Source organism: Cervus elaphus, chromosome 10 (assembly GCF_910594005.1).
Source record: "Cervus elaphus chromosome 10, mCerEla1.1, whole genome shotgun sequence".
Classification (NCBI taxonomy): domain Eukaryota; kingdom Metazoa; phylum Chordata; class Mammalia; order Artiodactyla; family Cervidae; genus Cervus; species Cervus elaphus.
In genome coordinates, this window is record NC_057824.1 from 47,634,118 (window position 1) to 47,655,365 (window position 21,248).

General features: G+C 49.0%; 1 protein-coding gene and 1 long non-coding RNA gene across 4 annotated transcripts in view; one reads left to right on the forward strand and one right to left on the reverse strand.

Annotated features, from left to right (window-relative positions):
- Positions 1–21,248, reverse strand: part of HIP1 (huntingtin interacting protein 1) — a 135,533-nt gene that overhangs the window by 81,849 nt on the left and 32,436 nt on the right. Inside the window, exon 1 of one of the 3 annotated variants that reach the window (XM_043915009.1) lies at positions 473–669. The exons of the other annotated variants lie outside the window; for them this stretch is intronic. Within the exon in view, the coding sequence (XP_043770944.1) occupies positions 473–490 (18 nt within the window). The 5' untranslated portion in view covers positions 491–669. Of the gene's footprint in view, positions 1–472; positions 670–21,248 lie in introns of those variants that run through there. 3 annotated transcript variants of the gene reach the window in all.
- On the forward strand, positions 548–2,784 carry LOC122701743. The gene is made up of 3 exons (XR_006343116.1): positions 548–652; positions 1,550–1,620; positions 2,407–2,784. It is a non-coding gene; the product is annotated as an uncharacterized LOC122701743 (long non-coding RNA).

Below are 21,248 nucleotides of genomic sequence, written 5' to 3' on the forward strand. Positions count from 1 at the left end.
ATCGTTAAAACCCTGGCTTCTGCCCTCCCAGGCCACCTACCTGTGCCCCCCTGCCCACAGGCTCAGTCCAAAAATCTCCCCATGAATCTCAAATCGGCGTGTGAGACGGGGGGGCTCTGGAGGAGCTCGGACGAGCCCCCTTCCCGCAGCCCTGCCCTCCCGCCACCAGGCTGGTTCCCCCGTGTGGGAGGCGAGCTCCACGGCTGTCTCTCCCTGGAGTCTTAAGCAAGCTCTCCGGGGCAGCCCTGGCGGCAGCGCGGCGGGAAACCGGGGAGCCCAGCCGTGTCCGCCAGCCGCCTCCACAGTCCTGGCCCCGCTCCCTCCTCCGGCACGCCTGGAGTTGGGGCCAACAGCAGGATCAACAATACAGAAACTTTCAATGGATCCAGCCGACTGGGAGGGAGCGGGGGAAGGAGGGGGGAGGGACGGGGACGCCGAGGCTCCAGGGCAGTGGCCCCGGCTCTTGACTTACCATCTTGTTCACATCCATGACGGAGGCTGCAGGGGCGCCCCCCGCCCCTGGAGATCCCGCGGGCCCCGAACGCTGCTCCCGGCTAATTGAGCCCGGATGGTGCCATGCTGCGGGGAGGGCGGCCGGCGGGGCCCCCGCGGACCGGGGAAGGCGGCGGCGGCGGCGGCAGGACCGAGACTGGTCCGGAGAAAGGAAGGGGAGGGGGAGGGGAGGCGGGAGGGGGCGGGGGCGGGGGGCCGAGCCGCAGCGCGCTCCGGGGGCGGGGGAGGCGCGGCACGGCGGAGCCCCGGGGGCCGGGGAATCCCGGATTTGGCTGCGGGCGCCCGGGCCTCCGCGACGGTGGCCGTGGCGGTGCGGGGCCTCCGGGGCGGGTGGGATCGGAGGGGATGGATTCCCCGGGCCGGAGAGCCTGCGGCCAGGGCGCGCGGCGAGGGTGTGATTTGAATAACAAAAGGGCGCTTCTCCGCTCCCCCCAGGCCCGGGGCCGGGATCGCTGAGCCCGCAGCGAGGCCGCCGGGCCTCCGGGAAGTGTATGCGCGCGTGTGCGCGTTGGGGTGGTGGGATTAGGGGGACTCAGGAAGTGAGCAGGGGAGGCGGCTGCAAAGAGGGGGGGTGAGGACTGCCCCCACCCCACCCCGCGCACCGAGCCGACATTCCAGTGGGGGCAGGGGGTCCGCTCGGCCCCTCCCAACTTGGCTTCACTGGACAAAGGCAGAATTCAGACCTAGTGGTTAGACTCCCGCGGCTCATCCCCCCCCCCCACCCCGGGAAGGGGGGCTTTGGGAGTGGGGGACGCCCAGATGAGTCTGGGGTGGTACAGGTATCCCCGGAAGGCTCCGAGGTCCCCCTCCAACCCTGCCTGCAGTGCGAGAAACTGGCTTCTAAATGAAGCCTGCCCTCCCTTACTCAATACCTTGTCTGCCTACGAGAAAAGGGAGACAGACGCCCCTCTGCAAGGAGATGCGGCTGGGGGTGGAAAAGGGCTCCTGGCAAATGCTCTCTGGGGAGACAGGTCTCCAGAAAAAGGCTGGAGGCCCGACGCCTCTGGTTTCAACACAGGCATCCTTGGTTGAGCAGGAAGAAGAAAGATTCCTCCTAACCGAGTCACCAGGAACCTGATCCCACCAAGGCCAAGACGGCTTTACAGGGTAAGGAATCACAGGCCCAGAGAAGGGAGGTGACTTGCCCCAAGTCACACACTTGGCAGGAAATGAAGGCAGAAGAAACCTCACTAGGGACAGTGTGCATGGCGCTAAGTCGATTCAGTCGTGTCCGACTCTTTGCGACTCCGCCAGGCTCCTCTGTGCATGGGATTCTCCTGGCAAAAATTATTGGAGTGGGTTGCCACGACCTCCAGGGGATCTACCCAACTCGGGGATTGAACCCTCATCTCTCATGCCTCCTGCATTAGCAGGCAGGTTCTTTACCACTAGCGCCACCTGGGAAGCCCAAGGACAGTGCAGTCTGAGCCCCAAAGAGCTTTCATGCCGCCCGGAGTGTCCAGCTTCTAAAGTCCTTTCTACTGAATAGGTGATCACATGCGTCCATGACCCTCTGACCCTCTAACCCACACCAGTGGGCTGAGGAGGAGTGCTAGGAAATCCCCATTCCTGGCCCCAGGGCCTGCTGGGCTGAGTAGGACAGCCCCTTCCCCTTCAAAGCTGAGTTCTCCATCTATGACATAGGGGCTGTTTCTCTGCCTGCCTTCTTGGGGGATATGAGAACCCTGTGAAATAAAGGATGATATAGATAAGATACAAAAGCAGAAGAACAGGAGGGTCAGGGGCTTTTGTTGCAGTGGTTATTTTTTTATTTCCCAGCTCGGGAGCCCAGTCCAGGGGCCCTTAGCTGCAGGAAAGGGCTCTCTGGGCTCAGGTCTGTCTGTCTAACCCCCAGTGTGGACCGCACACTGACTCTCCCACCCTACCCTACAGCTGCTCTTGGCAAGCCTCTCCGCACTGTGCCCTGGCCAGGGAAGACAGGAAGGCTCCTCTGGTCGGTGCTGGCATTCCGGGCTCCATGGACCCTGCTACTGACACATGTCCACAAGGGTGAACCCCAGCAAGGGACGAGGCAAGAGGGAAGCATGCCACCACTTCCTCATCCTCCAACATGGACAGCCAAGGGAGATCAGGGCCAGGTGAGCCCGCAGGAGCCACCGGACACAGAAATCACTTTTGGATTATCTGCCACCTGATTAAATGCACAACGGCCTTTTTTGCTTAAGGGAAAAAAAAAAAGGATTCCATGTTTAAAAAATATATATTTTTTAGCCTCTGGTAGTCCAGAGGCTAAGACTCTGTGCTCCCAATGCAGGGAGCCCAAGTTTGATCCCTAGTCAGGGAACAAAATCCCACATGCCACAACTAAAGATCCTGAGGGCTGCAACTAAGACCCAGTGCAGCCTAAATAAATAAATATTTTAAAGAAATATATTATGAACCCTTAGCTGGGGTTGATCAAGATTGCCCAATAGATCGTGACCTCTTAGCTGGCAAAGCTCATTTTCTTGTTGCTAAAATGTGAATACAGGCACCTGCTTCACATACAGGTGGTAAGGGTTCAGTGAAAGAACTTTCCCAAACCTTGCCTGTAGTAGTAGGCCGAACATCACCCCCACCCTCAGCCCCCACACAGCCAAAGATATCAGGCCCCAATCCCTGGAACCTGTAGATACTACCCTACATGGCACATAGAATTAAGCCAAGGATTCCCGGGTGGGAAGAGGACCTGGATTATCTGGGTAGACCTCTGATGGGGTCTTGTGCACCCTTGCAAGAAGGAGATCTGACCCACAGAAGAGGCAGAGATTAGAGAGATGTGGCCACAAGCTAAGAGATGCTGTCAGCCACCAGAAGTGCCAACAGGCAAGGAGCAGACTCTCTTGTAGAGCCTGTGGGAACCAGGAGGAGCCCCCTCAACACCCTGATTTTGTCTCAGTAGATTTTGTACTTCCGGCCTCCAGAACTACAAGAGAATCGATTTCTGTCGTTAGAGCTACCAAGTTAACGATCATTGGTTTCCCTGGACACAGGAAACTAACACACTAACATACAACTAAGAAACTAACAAACTGGGCAAAGGTAATGAGGGACAGTGTCGAGGCTCTAGACAGCGCCTGCCTTAGGGCTGCCCTCTCTGCTGGACTTCTTTGCCAGGGAGCTGCTCTTAAGGCCAGCAGGAGCCAGGAGTAGCGGCTATTCCTCTCCTGCTGCATTAGGGGCAGGGGGCTTGCATTGCAAAGTGGATTCTTTACCACTGGGCCACCAGGTAAGCCCCTCCTGTGTTCTTTCATCATCAGCTCCAGGTCACTGTATTCCGCTATCTACTGGACGTCCCTGATAGCCTAGCTGGTCAAAAATCCACCTGCAGTGCAGGAGACCCCAGTTCCATTCCTGGGTCAGGAAGATCCACTGGAGAAGGGATAGGCTACCCACTCCAGTATTCTTGGGTTTCCCTGGTGGCTCAGCTGGGAAAGAATCTGCCTACAATGCGGAAGACCTGGGTTCGATCCCTGGCTTGGGAAGATCCCCTGGAGGAGGGAAAGGCTACCCTCTCCAGTGTTCTAACCTTTGGGTCGCAAAGAGTCAGACATGACTGAGAGACTTTCACCAGACATCAACACCTGGGGGTTTCAGACTCACAGACTCAAGGAATCCAAAGATAATATTTTCTTTTACCTCTGTTTTCACCATCTGCTCCTGTTCCACATCCACTTAGTTCATCAAGCTAGAAACATGAAGGTTGTAAATCCATGGCTGATTCATGTCAATGTATGGCAAAAACCACTACAATATTGTAAAGTAATTAGCCTCCAACTAATAAAAATAAATGGAAAAAAAAAAGAAACATGAAGGTTGGCCTTAATCCCTCCATTGAAAACTCCCACTCTCACCCCATCTAATCAGTTCCCATGTCCATGTGATTCTTTCTTGCAAATAGTTTCCAGTCTATGTCTTCTATCGCAATACCAATTGTTCCTGCACTGGATAAGACTAAATCACAGCTTCCTAACTGGCCTTCCCGCCTCTGGTCTCTACCTGTCCAGTTCATCTTCTACACCTTTAATTGTGACTCCTTACTGGCCAACCCCAAATGGAATAAAAAGCGAAACAAAAAACCCTTCTAGAGTTTACCCAGCCTTCAAGGTCCTTACTCATCTGGCCTCATAGCCCTCCATTCTAGCCACCTTCTCCCATCCTCTCCTGTCCACCCCCATCAATGAGGTTCCAGTGCATCTCGGGATACTCCTGAAATGCCCTTCCCATCTTCTCAGTGTGGAAGATTCTTTCTTACCTTTTCTGACCCATCTCAAATATCACCTTCTCTATAAAGGCATCCCTGACCCACTGAGCCACAGCCAGTCACTCAGTGTCCCTTCCAGCAAGGGACAGCCTCTGGGTACAGCCTGCATCAACCTTGGATGGGGAGACGGTTCTTGCCCTGGGCTCTCTCTGCTCACTTGAGTTCCCTCAGGCAGAGGCTAAGCCTCACTGAGCAACCCACCCCAAACTTACTTCCCTGCCTCCAGGCTCTCTTCAACCTAAATTCCACACCCATAACACTGCTCCACCCTTAACTTAAACTAAGATCATGGCTGCAACCACAAAATTAAAAGACATTTGTTCCTTGGAAGAAAAGCTATGACAAACCTAGACAGTGTATTAAAAAGCAGAGACATCACTTTGCCAACAAAGGTCTGTATAGTCAAAGATATGATTTTTCCAGTAGTGATGTATGGATGTGAGAGCTGGACCATAAAAAGGGCCAAGGTCCAAAAAACTGATGCTTTCGAATTGTACTAGAGAAGACTCTTGAGAATCCCTTGAACTGCAAGGAGATCAAACCAGTCAATCCTAAAGGAAGTCAACCCGGAATATTCATTGGAAGGACTGATGCTGAAGCTGAAGCTCCAATACTTTGGCCACCTGATGCAAAGAATTGACTCTTTTGAAAAGACCCTGATTCTGGGAAAGATTGAAGGCAGGAGGAGAAGGGGATAACAGAGGATGAGATGGTTGGATGGCATCACTGATTCCATGGACATGAATTTGAGCTATCTCCAGGAAGTGGTGGAGGACAGATGAGCCTAGCCTGCTGCAATCCACGGGGTTGCAAAATGTTGGACATAGCGACTGAACAACAAAGTGCTGAGTGGATGCAGGAAGTCAGGACGGGAGAGGCAGAGAAGGTGTCCTGGTGGAGGGTGACACCTACTGGAGAACTGTGATTCTGCAGCCTAGCCCTACAAATACCACACTGAAGAGTCCACTGAGCCGCTCAGGGCTGTGTCTTCTAGAGCACTGAGAGTTCATTAATTCCCAGTAACGAAGCTTAAGGGAGAAGGCAATGGCACCCCACTCCAGTACTCTTGCTTGGAAAATCCCATGGACGGAGGAGTCTGGTAGGCTGCAAATCCATGGGGTCGCTAAGAGTCAGACACGACTGAGCAACTTCACTTTCACTTTTCACTTTCATGCATTGGAGGAGGAAATGGCAACCCACTCCAGTGTTCTTGCCTGGAGAACCCCAGGAACGGGGGAGCCTGGTGGGCTGCCGTCTATGGGGTCGCACAGAGTCAGACACGACTGAGGCGACTTAGCAGCAGCAGCAACGAGGTTTAAACTATGCAGTACTTCCTACAAAATAGCCGTATGTAATATATGTTACTATGCGACCTGCTACCGCTACCAAGCATATGCAGAGAGCTGTAAACTTTGTAAAGTTTATAAATTTTACAAAATGACTTTTTGTCCATTATCTCATTCAATTCAAGTAAGGCAGATAGAACATTATTATTGGCCGTGCCATGCTGCTTGCGGAATCTTAGTTCCCCAATCAGGGATCAAACCCTGTGAAAAACCCTGCGATGATGACACTTTAAAAAGCTGAAAAAGAAGGGCTTTCTTGGTGGTCCAGTGGCTGAGACCCTGAGTTCCCAACGCAGGGGGCCTGGGTTCAGTGGGCTTCCCTGGGTGGTTCACAAAGTAAAGAATCTGCCTGTAATGTGGGAGACCTGGGTTCGATCTCTGGGTTGGGAAGATCCCCTGGAGAAGGGAATGGCCACCCACTCCAGTATTCTGGCCTGGAGAATTGCATGGACAGCGGAGCCTGGCAGGCTACATCTATGGGGTCGCAAAGAGTCGGACACGACTTTCACTTTCATTGGGTTGGATACCTGATACCACATGATGCTACTAAGACTCTGGTAAGTAAATAAATATTTTGTAAAAAAATGAAAAAGAAAAAACAAACAAACCCTCAAGATATATGAGAGTTCCAGGACCTAGAATGTACGTCAGGATACGGGAGGGCAGGGAGGGCACGGAATCAGGAAGCCTGAAGGAAGGTGGGTGTGTTGGGGGGCGGGGCTGTCATGCTGTGAATAATAATAGTAACTGATAATGTCTGTTGAGTTCTTACCAGGTGCTGGGCGCTGTGACAAGCACTTCACAAGCATTATTTCTTTTAGTTCCCACAACAACCTCCTATACTAAGTGTTCCTGTTATTACCCATATTTTTACAGATAAGGAGGGAGGCCCAGAGAGGTTAAGTGCCTTTCCCAGGGCCCCACAGCTAATAGTCAGGGGATCCAGGATTGAAGGTAGGCAGTATATTCCAGAGCCACATTGAATCATGCTGGGCACCTAGCATTACCCTGCCCGTGGGAAACCTGCCCTCACTGGGGTTGGCAGGAAGTTTGAATTATGTTACTGTTAGTATGTATTTTAATTATGGGGTTGCTTTTCTTCATTTTATTTATTTATATATTTGGCTGCAATGGGTCTTAGTTGTGGCATGTAAGATCTTTAGTTGAGGCATATGGCATCTGGTTCCCTGACCAGGGATTGAACCCAGGCCCCCTGCATTGGGAGTGCAGAATCTAAAGCACTAGACCACTGGACCACCAAGGAAATCCCGCTTTTTCTTTTTTTAATAAAGAAAATAAATAAGTATTTTATGTTTGGCTGTGCTGGGTCTCCCCCCGGCGGTGCATGGGTGAGCAGAGGTTACATTCTTGTGGTGCTTCAGAGCACTCAGGCTGGGTAGTTGTAGTGCACAGACTTCGTTGCTCCAAGGTATGTGGGATCTTCCCGGACCAGGGATCAAACCCACGTCCCTTGCATTGGCAGGACGATTCTTATCCACTGGGCCCCCAGGGAATCCTGAGACTCCTTTTAATGAAGTCATACAAAAGCTCATTTCGAATGCTTCTAGTCCTTGGAGTGTGGCCAGAATCATCGTCATCTCCATCATCATCGGGGGCACAGCAGCCCTCAGCGTGATCTACCAAGCCCCTCTTATGTAGGACACGATGCCTGGCAATGCCCACTTCTGAATCTGAGAAATGAGAAGCTGAGAAGCAAGACAGTAGTGGGGAGGGAAACAGAGGTGGTTATTGCCGGTAGTTGCTCTCCAACCTCACCGCATGCCACAGTCACCTTGGAAGCCTGGGCCCCACCTCAGGGATGCTGATATAAATGGCCTGGGGACAGAGCCCGGGCACCTGCATTTTAAAGCTCCTCTTGGGGATGTGCCAATGTGCACCCAGGACCGGGGACAACTCAACCCCTGACCACACAGCTGTGGCTCGGGAAGCCCCACCCCAGTCCTGGCTGAAATGAGGGGTACAGGAGACTAGGAGGTGTGGCACTTCCCTTTGCACTTCTCCTACACTGGGATTCTGGAACTTTCCATCCCTTGGCCAAAGGTTCAACCTAAGTGGGGACCTCTGAACCCATTGACTCTGATAGATTTTTTTTTTTGGCTGGGTCTTAGTTGTGGCATGCAGAATCTAGTGCCCCAATCAGGGATCGAACCCAGGCCCCCTGCTTAGGGAACTTGAAGTTTTAACCACTGGAACACCAGGGAAGTCCTGTCTCTGGTATATTTCTTTTCCCTCTTCACATTGCCATTCCATCCCCCAACCCTTACCATCATTAAACACTGATCTCCCTCTCTACATGTTTGATATCACAGGGAAAGAGACCCCCAAGCATGGCTGAGCTATACGAAAATGCCTAGCACACCCCCAGAACCAATCCATTTTCCAAGAGAGACCCCGACGAGGAAGAGACGTGTCCGCTCTCAGGATGCTGCTTTTAACTGGTAGGTTCTGGGCAGCAAAGATCTGCTGGATTTGTAAAGCCTCTCCCACAGCCCGTGGGTGACCGGCGGGAGTCAGGGGTCTGCTAGAAGCACAGACAGATGGGAGCCACTCGGCTAAGTCCCTGAGTCAGCAGACGGCCTGGAAACCTCAACACGGGGGCCCAGGCTGCTCTGCTCCTGCCTGCCTGGCCCCTCCTGGGAGGCAGGAATTTGGGGCTCCCTCAGATGGCCCAGTCAAGAAGCTGCCAGCCTCTCATTTGGAGGGGTTTTTCCACTGCTCCTTCCCCAAGGAGGACAAGTTCAGGAATCTCTTAGCTGATGAGCAAAAGACTTGTTCCGGGAGCGTGGACCGAGGCAGGAAGGTATCAACTCAGAGACGTCTATAGTGACCAAGCACTGGCATTTCCGTGCTGGAGAGGGCGGCTGCTGGGTTAATTCCATGTTATTACAGCCTTACAGGAAGCCAGCCTGGCCCAGCTGTCAGCCAGCAGCGGTTTGTGGGCCTTGGGGGCAGAGGGAGGGAGGAGGAGGAGAGAAAGGAAAACACAGCCCTCTCCCCCCACCCAAAATTGATCTGGAGTTATTTTTAGGTGCTTATTCATCCCATGCATTCCTTTTTAAGAGCCAGGACATGGGCTCTGTACAAAAGCCATTTAGCGGAAGGTAGCTGCTCACGCAGGCAGATGGGGCAGGGGGCACCTGTGAGCACAGCCCCGGGGAGAAGGAGGGACAGTGAGAGGGTCTTCAAGGACTGCCCCTCCCCCCTCCAGTAAAAACATCCCAGGATTCTGAAGACAGAGTCTGGCTGAATAGAAGCTTTCAAAATCTGAATTACCAAGTTCAAGTCCAGCTTCCAGCTTTCACTGCCACATGGCCTTGGGCAGGTTACCTAGAAAATCACATGAGACCATGGGCCGCAACCCTGGTGCTGTGCGGCCTTGGGCAAGTCCCTCAGCCTCTCTGTGCCTCAATTTCCCCATGGATGGAAGGAAGCTAGTTAACGTAGGTTAAAAGGAGAATTGCCTAGAACTTCCCTGGTGGTCCAGTGTTTAATACACATACATACACTATTATAACATAGTGTGTATATAGTATATATATTGATATACCTAGTGTGTATACTATATGATATTTATATTTATTTCCAATAACTTGGTAATCTGGAAATAGGTGGAAGTAGAATCCACCTGCCAATAGAGGAGACACAAGTTCAATCCCTGGTCTGGGAAGATCCCACATGCCACGGGGCAACTAAGCCCATGTGCCACAACTACTGAATAAATAAATACATTTTTAAAAATCGCTCTTAAAAGAGGTTGTTATAAGAATCAAGTGAAAAAGAACATATGGGAAGGTACTTGGGAAACTATTAGTGCCTATAAAATTTTCCAAGTTCCAGAAAAGCCCCTTTATTGCTAAGTTTATTAATAAATCATAAAACCTGTCCTCATGAGTCTAACAGGTTGTATTACCTAGAGTCTCTTGCCAATTCTTGCCCCATCAACCTTCCTGCTCCTTCCTTTGCCCAGCTCCTGGAATCTGGCTCAACTAGTGTCCCAGAAAGAGGCTCTGTCATGCATAGCTGGGTGACCTGGACCGAGGCCCTTAACTTTAATTTTGTTTAAAAAAAAAAAAAAAAATATATATATATATATATATATATATATATATATATTTAGGCTGCATTGGGTCTTAGTTGCAGCCTGTGGGACCTAGTTCCCTGACCAAGGATCAAACCTGGCCTCCTGCACTGGGAGCTTGGAGTCTTAGCCACTGGACCACCAGGGAAGTCCCTCCTTAACTTTTCCTGAGTCTGTTTTTGAGAGACGGTGGAGGGTTTTGGAGAGGTTTCAAGGAGATGACTGGCAGCCAGGGCAGCATGTATGCTCAGTGGCCATGGACTCTTAGGGTCACCTCCAAGGGCTCCCGAGGGGCAGGGCTCAGTTACCAAACCGGATAAGCCAATCTCTGTCCCCAGTGGGACCAAACAGGGCCAACCACCACCGTTCCTAGTTAGACCTAGTGTTGCAGAGACCCTGGGGACAGTCACCCTGATTCCCACCCCTGAACTCCTTCAAGAAGAGACCTGGATGTATGACAAAACCCACTGGAAAAAAAAAAAAAAAAAGAAGAGACCTGGAGGCCACAGCTCTCGAATTTTCCCAGGGCGTGGTGGTGGGGGGAGTAGCTGAAATCATTTCTCTTTGTTTGGTTCATGCAGAAACCCCCGAAGGCTCTCCTCATGGCATCTCAAGCAGATGTGACTTGCCAATAGGTGGCCTATTCTTTTTTTTCTTTTTTTGGGTCACGCCACATGGCATGCGGGATCTTTGCAAGACCTTAGTTCCCTGACCAGGGATCGAACCTGCGCCCCCTGCAGTGGAAGCTCAGAGTCTTAACCACTGGACCAGCCCAGGGAAGTCCCCTGGCGTATTCTTTATTCTACATTTTCAAACCTATTTTTCTCCTTAAAGCTAGAGACGTCTCTTTAAAACAAAGCTCTTAAAAAAATAAAAAATAAAACAAAGCTCTTCACCATGTCATGTCGTGTTGTGTCTTTAAAAAGTTTAAAGTTGGTACCAAAAGCACTGGGAAGGGAGGTAGGGCTCTTGGGGTTTGTTCCTGGATCACTGAGCAGATTGATGAGGCTGGGGCCTCTTTTTTTCTCTTGGCTCATGTCTGAATTCCAGCCTCTGGAACATCGCCTGTTACAGAGCAGTCACTCAGTAGAGAGTGGTTGGAGGTAGGAATGAATGCCTGCAGGAAATCAGTTCACCAGCGTGCCAGGCTCCACTCTGACTGGCACATACTTTGGACTCTTCCCTTCCTCCTGCCGGTGAGTGCCTCTGACTTTAGCAAAGGGCTTTCACACCCACATCTCATGTCTCAACGTCCTGCGTATCAGGATGCTGTTGCCTTTGACAGATGAGTTAAACAAGACACACAGAAACTCAGGGCTCGTGTAAGAAACAGAATTCAGGTCTCTTGTTGGATTCACACACCAGTATTAAGACTGACAACCCTAGAGAGCATATTAAAAAGCAGAGACATCACTTTGCTGACAAAGGTCCACATAGTCAAAGCTATGGTTTTTCCAGTAGTCATGTACAGATGTGAGAGTTAGACCATAAAGAAGGCTGAGCGCTGAAGAATTGATGCTTTCGAATCGTGGCGCTAGAGAAGACTCTTGAGAGTCCCTTGGACAGCAAGGTGATCAAACCAGTCAATCCTAAAGGAAGTCAACCCTGAATATCCACTGGAAGGACTGAAGCTGAAGCTTCAATACTTTGGCCACCTGATGTGAAGAGCCGACTCATTTGAAAAGACCCTGATGCTGGGAAAGATTGAAGGCAGGAGGAGAAGGGGGCGACAGAGGCTGAGATGGTTGGATGGCATCACCGACTCGACGGGTGTGAATTTGAGCAAGCTCCAGGAAATGGTGGAGGACAGAGGAGCCTGGCGTGCTGCAGTCCATGGGGTTGCAGACAGTGGGATACGACTTAGCGACTGAACAACATTAAGACTGCAGGCTCTTTCCATGGCTTCTTGCTGTCTTGTGACAGAATCAGGGGGAACCTTGCTCTTCCCGTGGTCTAGAGTTCACGTGTCCACCCAGGCTGACCTGCACTTGGTACCAGCCTGTGCCAATATCAGTGCTGGGCTTTGGGGGGTGGGGGGAAATGGGGACAGATGAATGTAAAAAATGGAGTAAGAACAAGGCTCAGGGACTGAGCAACCACTAAAACGAAGGAAATGACCTCTCCTCTGTGACCAGCAAGGAAGAGTGTTAAACAGCATGACCATGGCAGCCGGCAGTTCCCCTCCTGGGTATATACCCAAGAACATTAAAAACAGGAACTCAGACAGACAGCTGTATGCCAATGTTCAGGGCAGCATTATTCAGAATAGCCAAAAGGAAGTTGCTGGTCAACAGATGAACGGATATATAAACCAGAGTATATCCATACGATGGAATATTCTTCAGCTATAAAAAGAAATGGAGTTCTGATTTACGATATGACGTGGACGACTCTTGTAAACTAATTCTACGAGAAATAAGCCAGACCAAAAGGACAATCGCTGTATGTGAAATTTAGAATATGGGAATTCGCAGACACGGAAAGTCGAGTAGACATTACAAGGCGCAAGGTCAGATGGGAAAAGGGAAGTTCTGTGTCACAGGTAGAGTTTCTATTTGGAATGATGAAAAACTGGAAACAGGGACGACTGTGGGACAACACAAGGAGTGTCATCAATACCACTGAGCTGTATAATTTTAAGATTTTTTTTTATGCGGACCATTTTTTATAAGTCTTCATTGAATTTGTTACAATATTGCTTCTATGTTTTGGCTTTTTGGTTTCCAGGCATGTAGCATCCTAGTTCCCAGACTAGGGATTGAACATGTACCCCTGCACTAGAAAATGAAGTCTTAACCACTGGACCACCAGGGAAGTCCCTAAACTGTATACTTAAAACTGGTTAAAATGGAAAATTTATGTTTTATAAATTTATATCCATATATAAATTTATATTTATATATATAATTTATTTATATGTTTTATATATATATATATATGACCAAAAATTTTTTTTAAAAGATAAGCACGACTGTAGTAGAATAGCAGTAAACATGTGGGTCAGTGAAATAGAACAGCAAGTCTAAAAACAAAGCGGACTATTCAGGAGGTACCAATACAATGGGAAAAAAAAAAAAAAATCCCCCTGCTCCAGGGTATGTAGGGTCAAATGTAAAAAGCAAAACTCTTTAGAACTTACTCAGAAGAACAATCTTAGAAGAAAATACAGAAAAATCTGTTTATACCTTTAGCAATGAGAATACCTTCTTATGCAAGACATGAAATGATGACACCAAAAAAACATTTTTCCTGTGGTGGTACAGTCTTTTATCTGGGCAATCTGGCAGAATCTAATAAAATTTCAAATACACATAAATATACTTATATCTTCTAACCCACAGGTCTCCAACCTCCGGGATCTAATGCCTGATGATCTGAGGTGGAGCTGATGTAATAATAATAGAAATAAAGTGCACAATAAATATAACGGAACCATCCTGAAACCAACCCACCCCCCAACCCCAGTCCGTGGAAAAACTGTCTTCCGGTCCCTGGTGCCAAAAAGGTTGGGGATCTTTGCTCTAAGCCCTGGGATCTGTCCTAGAGAAACACTCCCGTGAGTCATGTTCAAGGGCACTCCCTGAAGCATCGTTCCTAGGGAAAAAGCAAAAGCAACTCAAATCTTCCCACAATAGCACAAAGTCCAAACAAAAGAGGGTGTTTTAATTCTAAGGAATACTACACAGCAGGTTAAAAGAAAGAGGCTGATCTAGAAATGTTAACAGAAAAAAAAAACTCAAAAAAAGGGAGAGAGAGAAAGACACCCTGGATCTTGCCAGATAAATTTCCTTGCTGGCTAACCAGCTTCTTCCTCATTTTCAAAGGATTTTGAAGGTCGGATACACATCTACCCAGCTCCCAGCTGACAGGGTGTGGTGTTATTAACACCTGAAGAGCTGACAGACCTGTGATAAGACCCTGGAACCTCCTACCCCAGCAGCTGAACTCGGATGGAGGGAAAGTCAAGAAGGAGGCATCAGGGTTGGGTATCGATATTCATGCATGTAGTGGGGGTCAAGGGATGAAGGACAGCAGAGAAAACAACTATAAAAACAGCAGGAGAGCAAACTAAGGCAGGCCAGTGTGAAGGCCAAAAGGGCGAGGGCGAGTGCAGCAAAATTCCAACCACTGGCCGGTCATTTATGGGTGGGGACACAGCCAGTGATCTCAACACGTCCTCAGATGCTGCTTCAGGTCATCTTGTCTCCTCCTACTTCCGGCCAGTTCCAGGGCTGCAACTGAAGATCATTCAGGAAGGATTCTGGCTCCTGGCAGATGAGAACTGTCGTGCTAATGGCTTTCCTCCGAATCCTGAAGCCACACAAATGCTTGGCTTTGATCTCACTGGTGTCCTAGGGTCCCCCAGGCTGGTGCCCACCCGACTCTGTTTTTTCCAGCTCCTTCCGTCTCAGGAAGAAGAGGGAACCCGCTTTTTCTGAGCACCCATTATCACATTTCATCCTCACGATTACTGTAGTTAGAAAGGTAATCAATGTGCCTGAGATCACGCAACAGACAAGGATCAAGGCCAGGATCGGCATCAGAATCTGGGTCTATTTACATTAAAACTCATGCTCTTCTCATTAGCTGATGCTCCTGAGGAACACTGAGTACCCCTTGTATGGAAGCATCCCTGTTAAATGCTCCCCAGACATGATAATACATTTATTTAATACATTTATTATCATAAACAATGGGGAAAGTGTTAAGAAGAGAAAAGACCCAGGACAGAGCCCCAGGCAAAGTCTCCATCTAGGATGGGAGGAGCGGCCACTGCCGGAGCCCAAGAAAGTCCAGACAGTATGGAAGGAGAAGATGAGGCCTGGGGCCGTCCTCGAAGGAGGAGTTGGCCACATCCTGCAGGCATATCCCTGAGGATGGGAACCAGAGGGAGAGGGGGAGGCAAGGCACTCAGTTAAAGGTGCTGGGAATTGCGTGGTGGTCCAGTGATTAGGACTCTGGGTGCTTTCACTGCAGAGGGCCGGGTTCAATTCCTGGTGGGGGAACTGAGACCCCCAAAACTTCATGGTGTGGCTGAAAAAAAAAAAAAAGCTGCTGGCTAGGTCTCTGATGTCATTTAGGGAGCAACCACAGAAGACAAACTCAGATCTAAGTCTGACTGTGAGATACTGAACATCTGGGGAGAGGGGAAAGAGGAAGGCAGGGAGGTGCTGCCTTTTCTTTGGAGAAGGCTAACGGTGAAGAGTAGAGAATCCCAGGAGGTTCCTAAGTGGATGGAAGAGTCCTGAGAAGCCAGCAGGGTGTGTAAGGATGGGGAAGATCCGCACTTGTTCGTGGGCAGACGAGAATTGCAACCGAAGAGAGATGGATGATGGAGCGAGGAGAAAACAGACTCAAGGGAACCAGGGAGTCGGTAAACCACGGTAGGGGGTGGGGAGGGGGGTGTATCCAACATCATGGTGGGAAAAATCAGAAATGGGGAAGCAGCTGGCATTGGAGGGTCACCATCTTTCCAATAAGACAAAGTTAGCTCCGGGCAGGGAGGAAGAATCAAGAGAATGTGGTGTCCTGGAATTGAAGGTGGGAAAGCGTTCTCTGATAGAAAGGGGGGCAGATCACGAGGAGGGAGAGGTGTGTGAAAAGAAAGGACAGGAGTTGAGGGGGGTACCTTGAGGAAGAAGCCGGGTGGGAAAATGGGTTTAAAGGTTGAGGGAGGGACTTCCCTGGTGGTCCAGTGGCTAAGACTCCAAGCTCCCAATGCAGGGGTCCCAGGTTCAATCCCTGGTCAGGGAACTAGATCCCACATGCTGCAACTAAGATCCGGAAAGTGAAAGTGTTACTTGCTCAGTCATGTCTGACTCTTTGCAACTCTATGCACTGTAGCCTGCTAGGCTCCTCTGTCCATGGGATTCTCCAGGCAAGAATACTGGAGTGGGTTGCCGTTCCCTTCTCCCGGGGATCTTCCCGATCCAGAGACGGAACCTGGGTCTCCCGAATTGCAGGCAGATTCTTTACGGTCTGAGCCACCAGGGGAGCTCAACTAAGACCCAGAGCAGCCAAATAAATAACTATTTTAAAAAGAAAGAAAGAAAGAAAGGTTGGGGGCCACATGGGCATGTTTACAGGCTGAGAGGACGGATGGATGGGAGGGAAAATTACTGAAGACACAAGAGAGGATGGGGACAATGACAGAGCAATGTCTCGGGGACACCAGGGGGGCAGGCCAACCTCCCAGCAGCGTCCCGCAGTCTCGCCACCCTGGCTGCTTCCTCCGTGAAAATCCCCACCTCTTATCACACAAACTGCTGCAAAGCCTCAGTGGCCCGCCCAAAACTCACACGCCTGTTACTTTGGGATGAAACTACAGGAGTTTACACTTATCCTAATGACATTTCATAAACTGTCTTTATGACCATCTGTTCCGGTACAAAGACCAAGAAAACATTAAACCCTGTCCGGGGTTTGCCAAATCCCTCTTCAGTTCAGCTGTAGCACTGGGTGCATGCCAGGGAGTGTGAAAAACAAAACGCTGTCCCTGTTCTCAAGATGCTTACAGTGGAGGGTGGGGACAGACACAAAGACATCATTTTAATACAGTTTCAATATTGTGACAGATGCTCTAGAGGAAGGAGGAAGTGGGGCAGCTCCCATTGCCCAAGAATTGGCTGCTAGAACCCAAAGCTGAGTGAAGCTCAAGTGGTGATATGAGCTCCACCTTCTAGAGCCAGCTCCCAGCCAGTCTCCTAAGAGGCACCCAGACCACCAGGCTGCTCAACAAACCACCTAGGAACGTGCAAGATGCTAGGGCTGCCCGGAGGAGGGGTTGTCACTAGCCAGCCCAGGGCTCAGGGTCCATGGTGGCTGAGTGGAGTTCTGGAAGACGACCAGAAGCCGCCCTGGTGAAGGAGGGCAGTAAGCGTGTTCTTGGAAGGGGTGGGGAGGTGTGTGGCAGGCTGGTGTCATTAAGGCAGAAAGTCCAAGGCAGGTGAGTCTGAGGAGCTGGGCAATTAGGGGTCACGGGGGAGAGAGCTTTGCAATGACAAGCTATCAAGGCTGGGACTTGAATTGGATGGGAGGTTTTTCCCAAATTATAGGTGCTCCCTCACCCAGGAGGGCATTCCTTCCACACCGCTCTAATCCCCAAGCTGCAGAAGATGAGACTGCAGAGGATGCGAGCAGGTCTGAGATTCCATACGCCGAGAGGTGTGGTCGGGGGAAAAAAAAAGGTTCTGGCCAAAATAAAACCAAAACAAAAAAAGGATGGCCAGGTTGAAAGAGACCCGAGAGAATGCTGCTGCAATGGTCCAGACACGAAATGATGAGGCCTGGCCCCGAGCAGCGAAGGGAAGAAAGAGAGGCCAGGATAGAGACAGGACATATCCAGGAGGTGAAACCCAGCGGGCGGCGGGTAAGGAACAGGCCGGGAGCAGCAGGTAGGCAGAGGGGACTTGGACAATTAACACAGCCATGGGCTTGCTGGGCCAAGGCGGGACGGGAACCCAGCACAGAGGCGGTGTTGGCTTCAGACAGGAGGTGGAATGGATGGGTTTTAACAGGTAGGAGGTGGAATGGACGGGTTTGAGTTCAAATACATTTATAGGTCCGGTGGTGGAAGCAGAGAACATTTACACCTGATGACTTTGGTTTTCTGTGGAAAGTACAAGCTGAACGATTAATAGGGTCACAGAGCAGTGTTGGAGGCCCAGCTGCATGTGGAGCGTGTTGTGTCTTTTGGCTCTGATTAGGGTATCTTTTCCTGGACTGGAGCTTTTGATTTTTCTGTAGCCAAATTGATCGACTTCTTTATAGCTTCTAGGTGTCACACATGCTTTAAAAACCCTTCCCCTGAGGGCTTCTCTGGGGGTTCAGTGTTTGAGAATCAACACTGATTCTCGGAGCCGAGGTCAAGGGTCCCTAAGCCCGGAGGTCACTGGTTCCATCCCTGCTCTGGGAAGATCCCACGTGCCTCAGGGCCCCTCTGCCAGCACTACGGAGCCTGGGAGCCACAAGAGGAGAAGCCACTGCAATGAGCAGACCCTGCTCTCTGCAACTAGAGGAAAACCTCCAGCAGCAAGACCCATAAATATTTTTTTAAAAGAAACCATTCCTTCTATGTGGCAGCTTAAAACAAGCAAAAACAAAATAAACAAATAAAAGCAAGGTGGGGCCCTATATGTGATATAAACAACATCCAAGATGTCCATTGTTAAGTGGATGCTATTGATATGCACCTTGTTGCCTGTATATTGTTAGGTAGATATGTATACTGTTGATATTGTTGTATGTTGATATGCTCGGAGACTCACAGACTGCTTCAGGGAGGTCATCCTGAGACTGGAAGGGGCCTGCCTGCTCTGGGAGTCAGCTGGTTGGAGTGGGTGTTACGGAGGTCATGGGGCAACCAATCAGAGGGTATGAGCGAGTGCAGTGACCGCAAGGACCCTGCTGGCTGAGGGGAGAGGGAGAGGATGGCTTCCAGACACAGGGCAGTTCCTGATCGCAGGAACAGAGATCACCTGGGATTAGAGGAGAGTGCACGAAGGTTTGTAATCAGCTTATAGTGTTCTAAGGTTCCAGAAAGACTAAGCAGCATTGACAAGGGTCCACAGCTAACAGGGCTGCTACATTCTGGCTTCAGGGCCTAATTAACCTTCACTGTCAGTCCGTGTCACTTTTCACAACATCAAATGAAACAGTTTACAGTATGAGCACAATTTCCTAACAAGAATTATCAATATATTAACATATATGCATGTGTATATATGGGTCTTCCCAGGTGCACTAGTGGTAAAAGAATCCACCTGTCAGTAAAGGAGACTCAAGACTTGCGGGTTCAACCCCTCGGTCGGGAAGATCCCCGGGAGGAGGGCATGGCAACCCACTCCAGTATTCTTGCCTGGGAATTCCACGAACACAGGAGCCTGGAGGGCTACCGTCTATAGGGTCTCAAAGAGTTGGACACTACTGAAGTGACTGAGCGCATGTGTATATATGGGCTTCCCTGGTGGCTCACAGGAAAGAATCTGCCTGCCAATGCAAGAGACTCAAGAGACTCGGGTTTGATCTCTGGGTGGGGAAGATCCCCTGGAGAAGGGGTTACCATTGTAACCCGCTCCAGTATTCTTGCCTGGGAAATTCCATGGACAAAGGAGCCTGCAGGCTACAGTCCAAAGGATTGCAAAGAGTCAGACACGACTTAGTGACTAACAACAACAAATGTGTATATATACACACATATTTATAGGCAGTGTATTTATAGGCAAGGTAGTGGAAAGAAACACACTAAAATATCAATAGCAGTTATCTGAGTGGGATTTTAAAATGTTTTTCTAGATTTTCTACAATTAGCATTAGTATTATTAACATTTAAAAGTTATTAAAAATAATCGCTGAAATAGGAAAGCATCAAAGTTATTAATATATTTCAAAAATAGACTTTCTGGAAAAAGATACCTTGGCAACATACCCTGAGGATTTGAATAAACAAAAGATGAAGTCCTTTGCTTGACTTATGGGGTAATATTGGAAAGAACGTGAGATTTAGAAGACCTGGATTCATGCTATTAGCAAAGTCTTAACTCCCTAAGCTTCTTTTTCCATACGTAAAACAAATGTGAAAGCAATAAAACTTGCTTTTATTGTTGTTGTTGTAGAGATCAAGTGAGACACTAAATGAAAAAAAAAAACTCTGTCAATCACTGAAACCATGTTAGTTTAATATTATTAGTCATATTACCTTATACACTTGATTAATGCATGGGCATAACTCCAGTTCAAAATTAAACTGTGATTGTAAGAATACAAGGCCAATTCTTGAATTCTCACTTTGATTTCATAAAACAGACATTAAAAACAGGGTACTGAGCCATAATAATAGAGTGTCTCCTTTCCTCTTATTCTCTTTAAAAAAAAATCTTTTAACTGAAGTATAGTTAATTTACAATATTGTGTTAGCTTCAGGAGCACAGCAAAATAAGTCAGATATACAGATATATATCTATAGATTCTTTTCCATTAGAGGTTATTACAAGACATTGAGTACAGTTCCCTGTGATATACAGTAGGTCCTTCTTTATGTATCTTATACACAATAACTTTCAACTTCATCTCCTATCCTTCTCTGCCTCACTCACTCTGCTTCAGATATTCAGGCAGTCTTGACTCCTGAAAAGCTGGTTCCTGCTTCAGGGTCTCTGCACATACTGTTTTCTCTGCCCAAAAACCTCTTTCCCAGGATCTCTGATTGACTGCTTCTTTTTTAGTTGTGGCATGTGGGATCTAGTTCCTTGACCGGGGCTCACTCGAACCTGGGACCCCTGCATTGGGAGTGCAGAATTTTAGCCACTGGACCACCAGGGAAGTTCTTTCTTTCTTGACAATGAGGTGTCCCTTTCATCCTGTCCTACTCACTTCATTCAAAAATTTATGGGGTCACAACTATATGCCAAAAAGATCTTTAAAGAGTGCAGGGGGCAATCATGACATTCATTGGCCTTTGAAGGTTTTCCATTGTCCTTAGGATAAGATATAACCTTCTCAACACAGCCTCAAGATCCTGTGCATCTATCCTGGGGCTTCATCCCCACCTTAAACCCCTTAACCCCTTCTTGTCTACCTTGCAGGCATACCACACCATTCCTGGAATGAGAAGTGTTTTCTCCACTCCTGGAATGTCCTTGACCTTCTCTTCCAGCTAATTCCTGCTCTTCCTTCCAATCTTGGCCTCAATCTCCTTTCCTGCCATCCCCAGGGCGGTTTTACTATTATTTACTCACAGCACCTGTTCTTTATGGACACAACATTTTTGTCATCACATGTTGAACATCTGCCCACCCACTGGACCCATGAAAGTGGTACCTGATTGTCCACTCACCATAGGTGCCAGCAGGGCTGGCACAATGCCTGCTCGTGGCAAGCAATCAATAAATGCCTGTTAAATTCTCTCTCAAGACATTGATATTTTTAGAAAAACTCATTTATTTCCTTGTACCCATGAAAGAGTATGAAATAAACTAGTTTTTTTTCCTCTTTTGTCTGTCACTAAGCCAAAAGTTGCCAAGCTCTA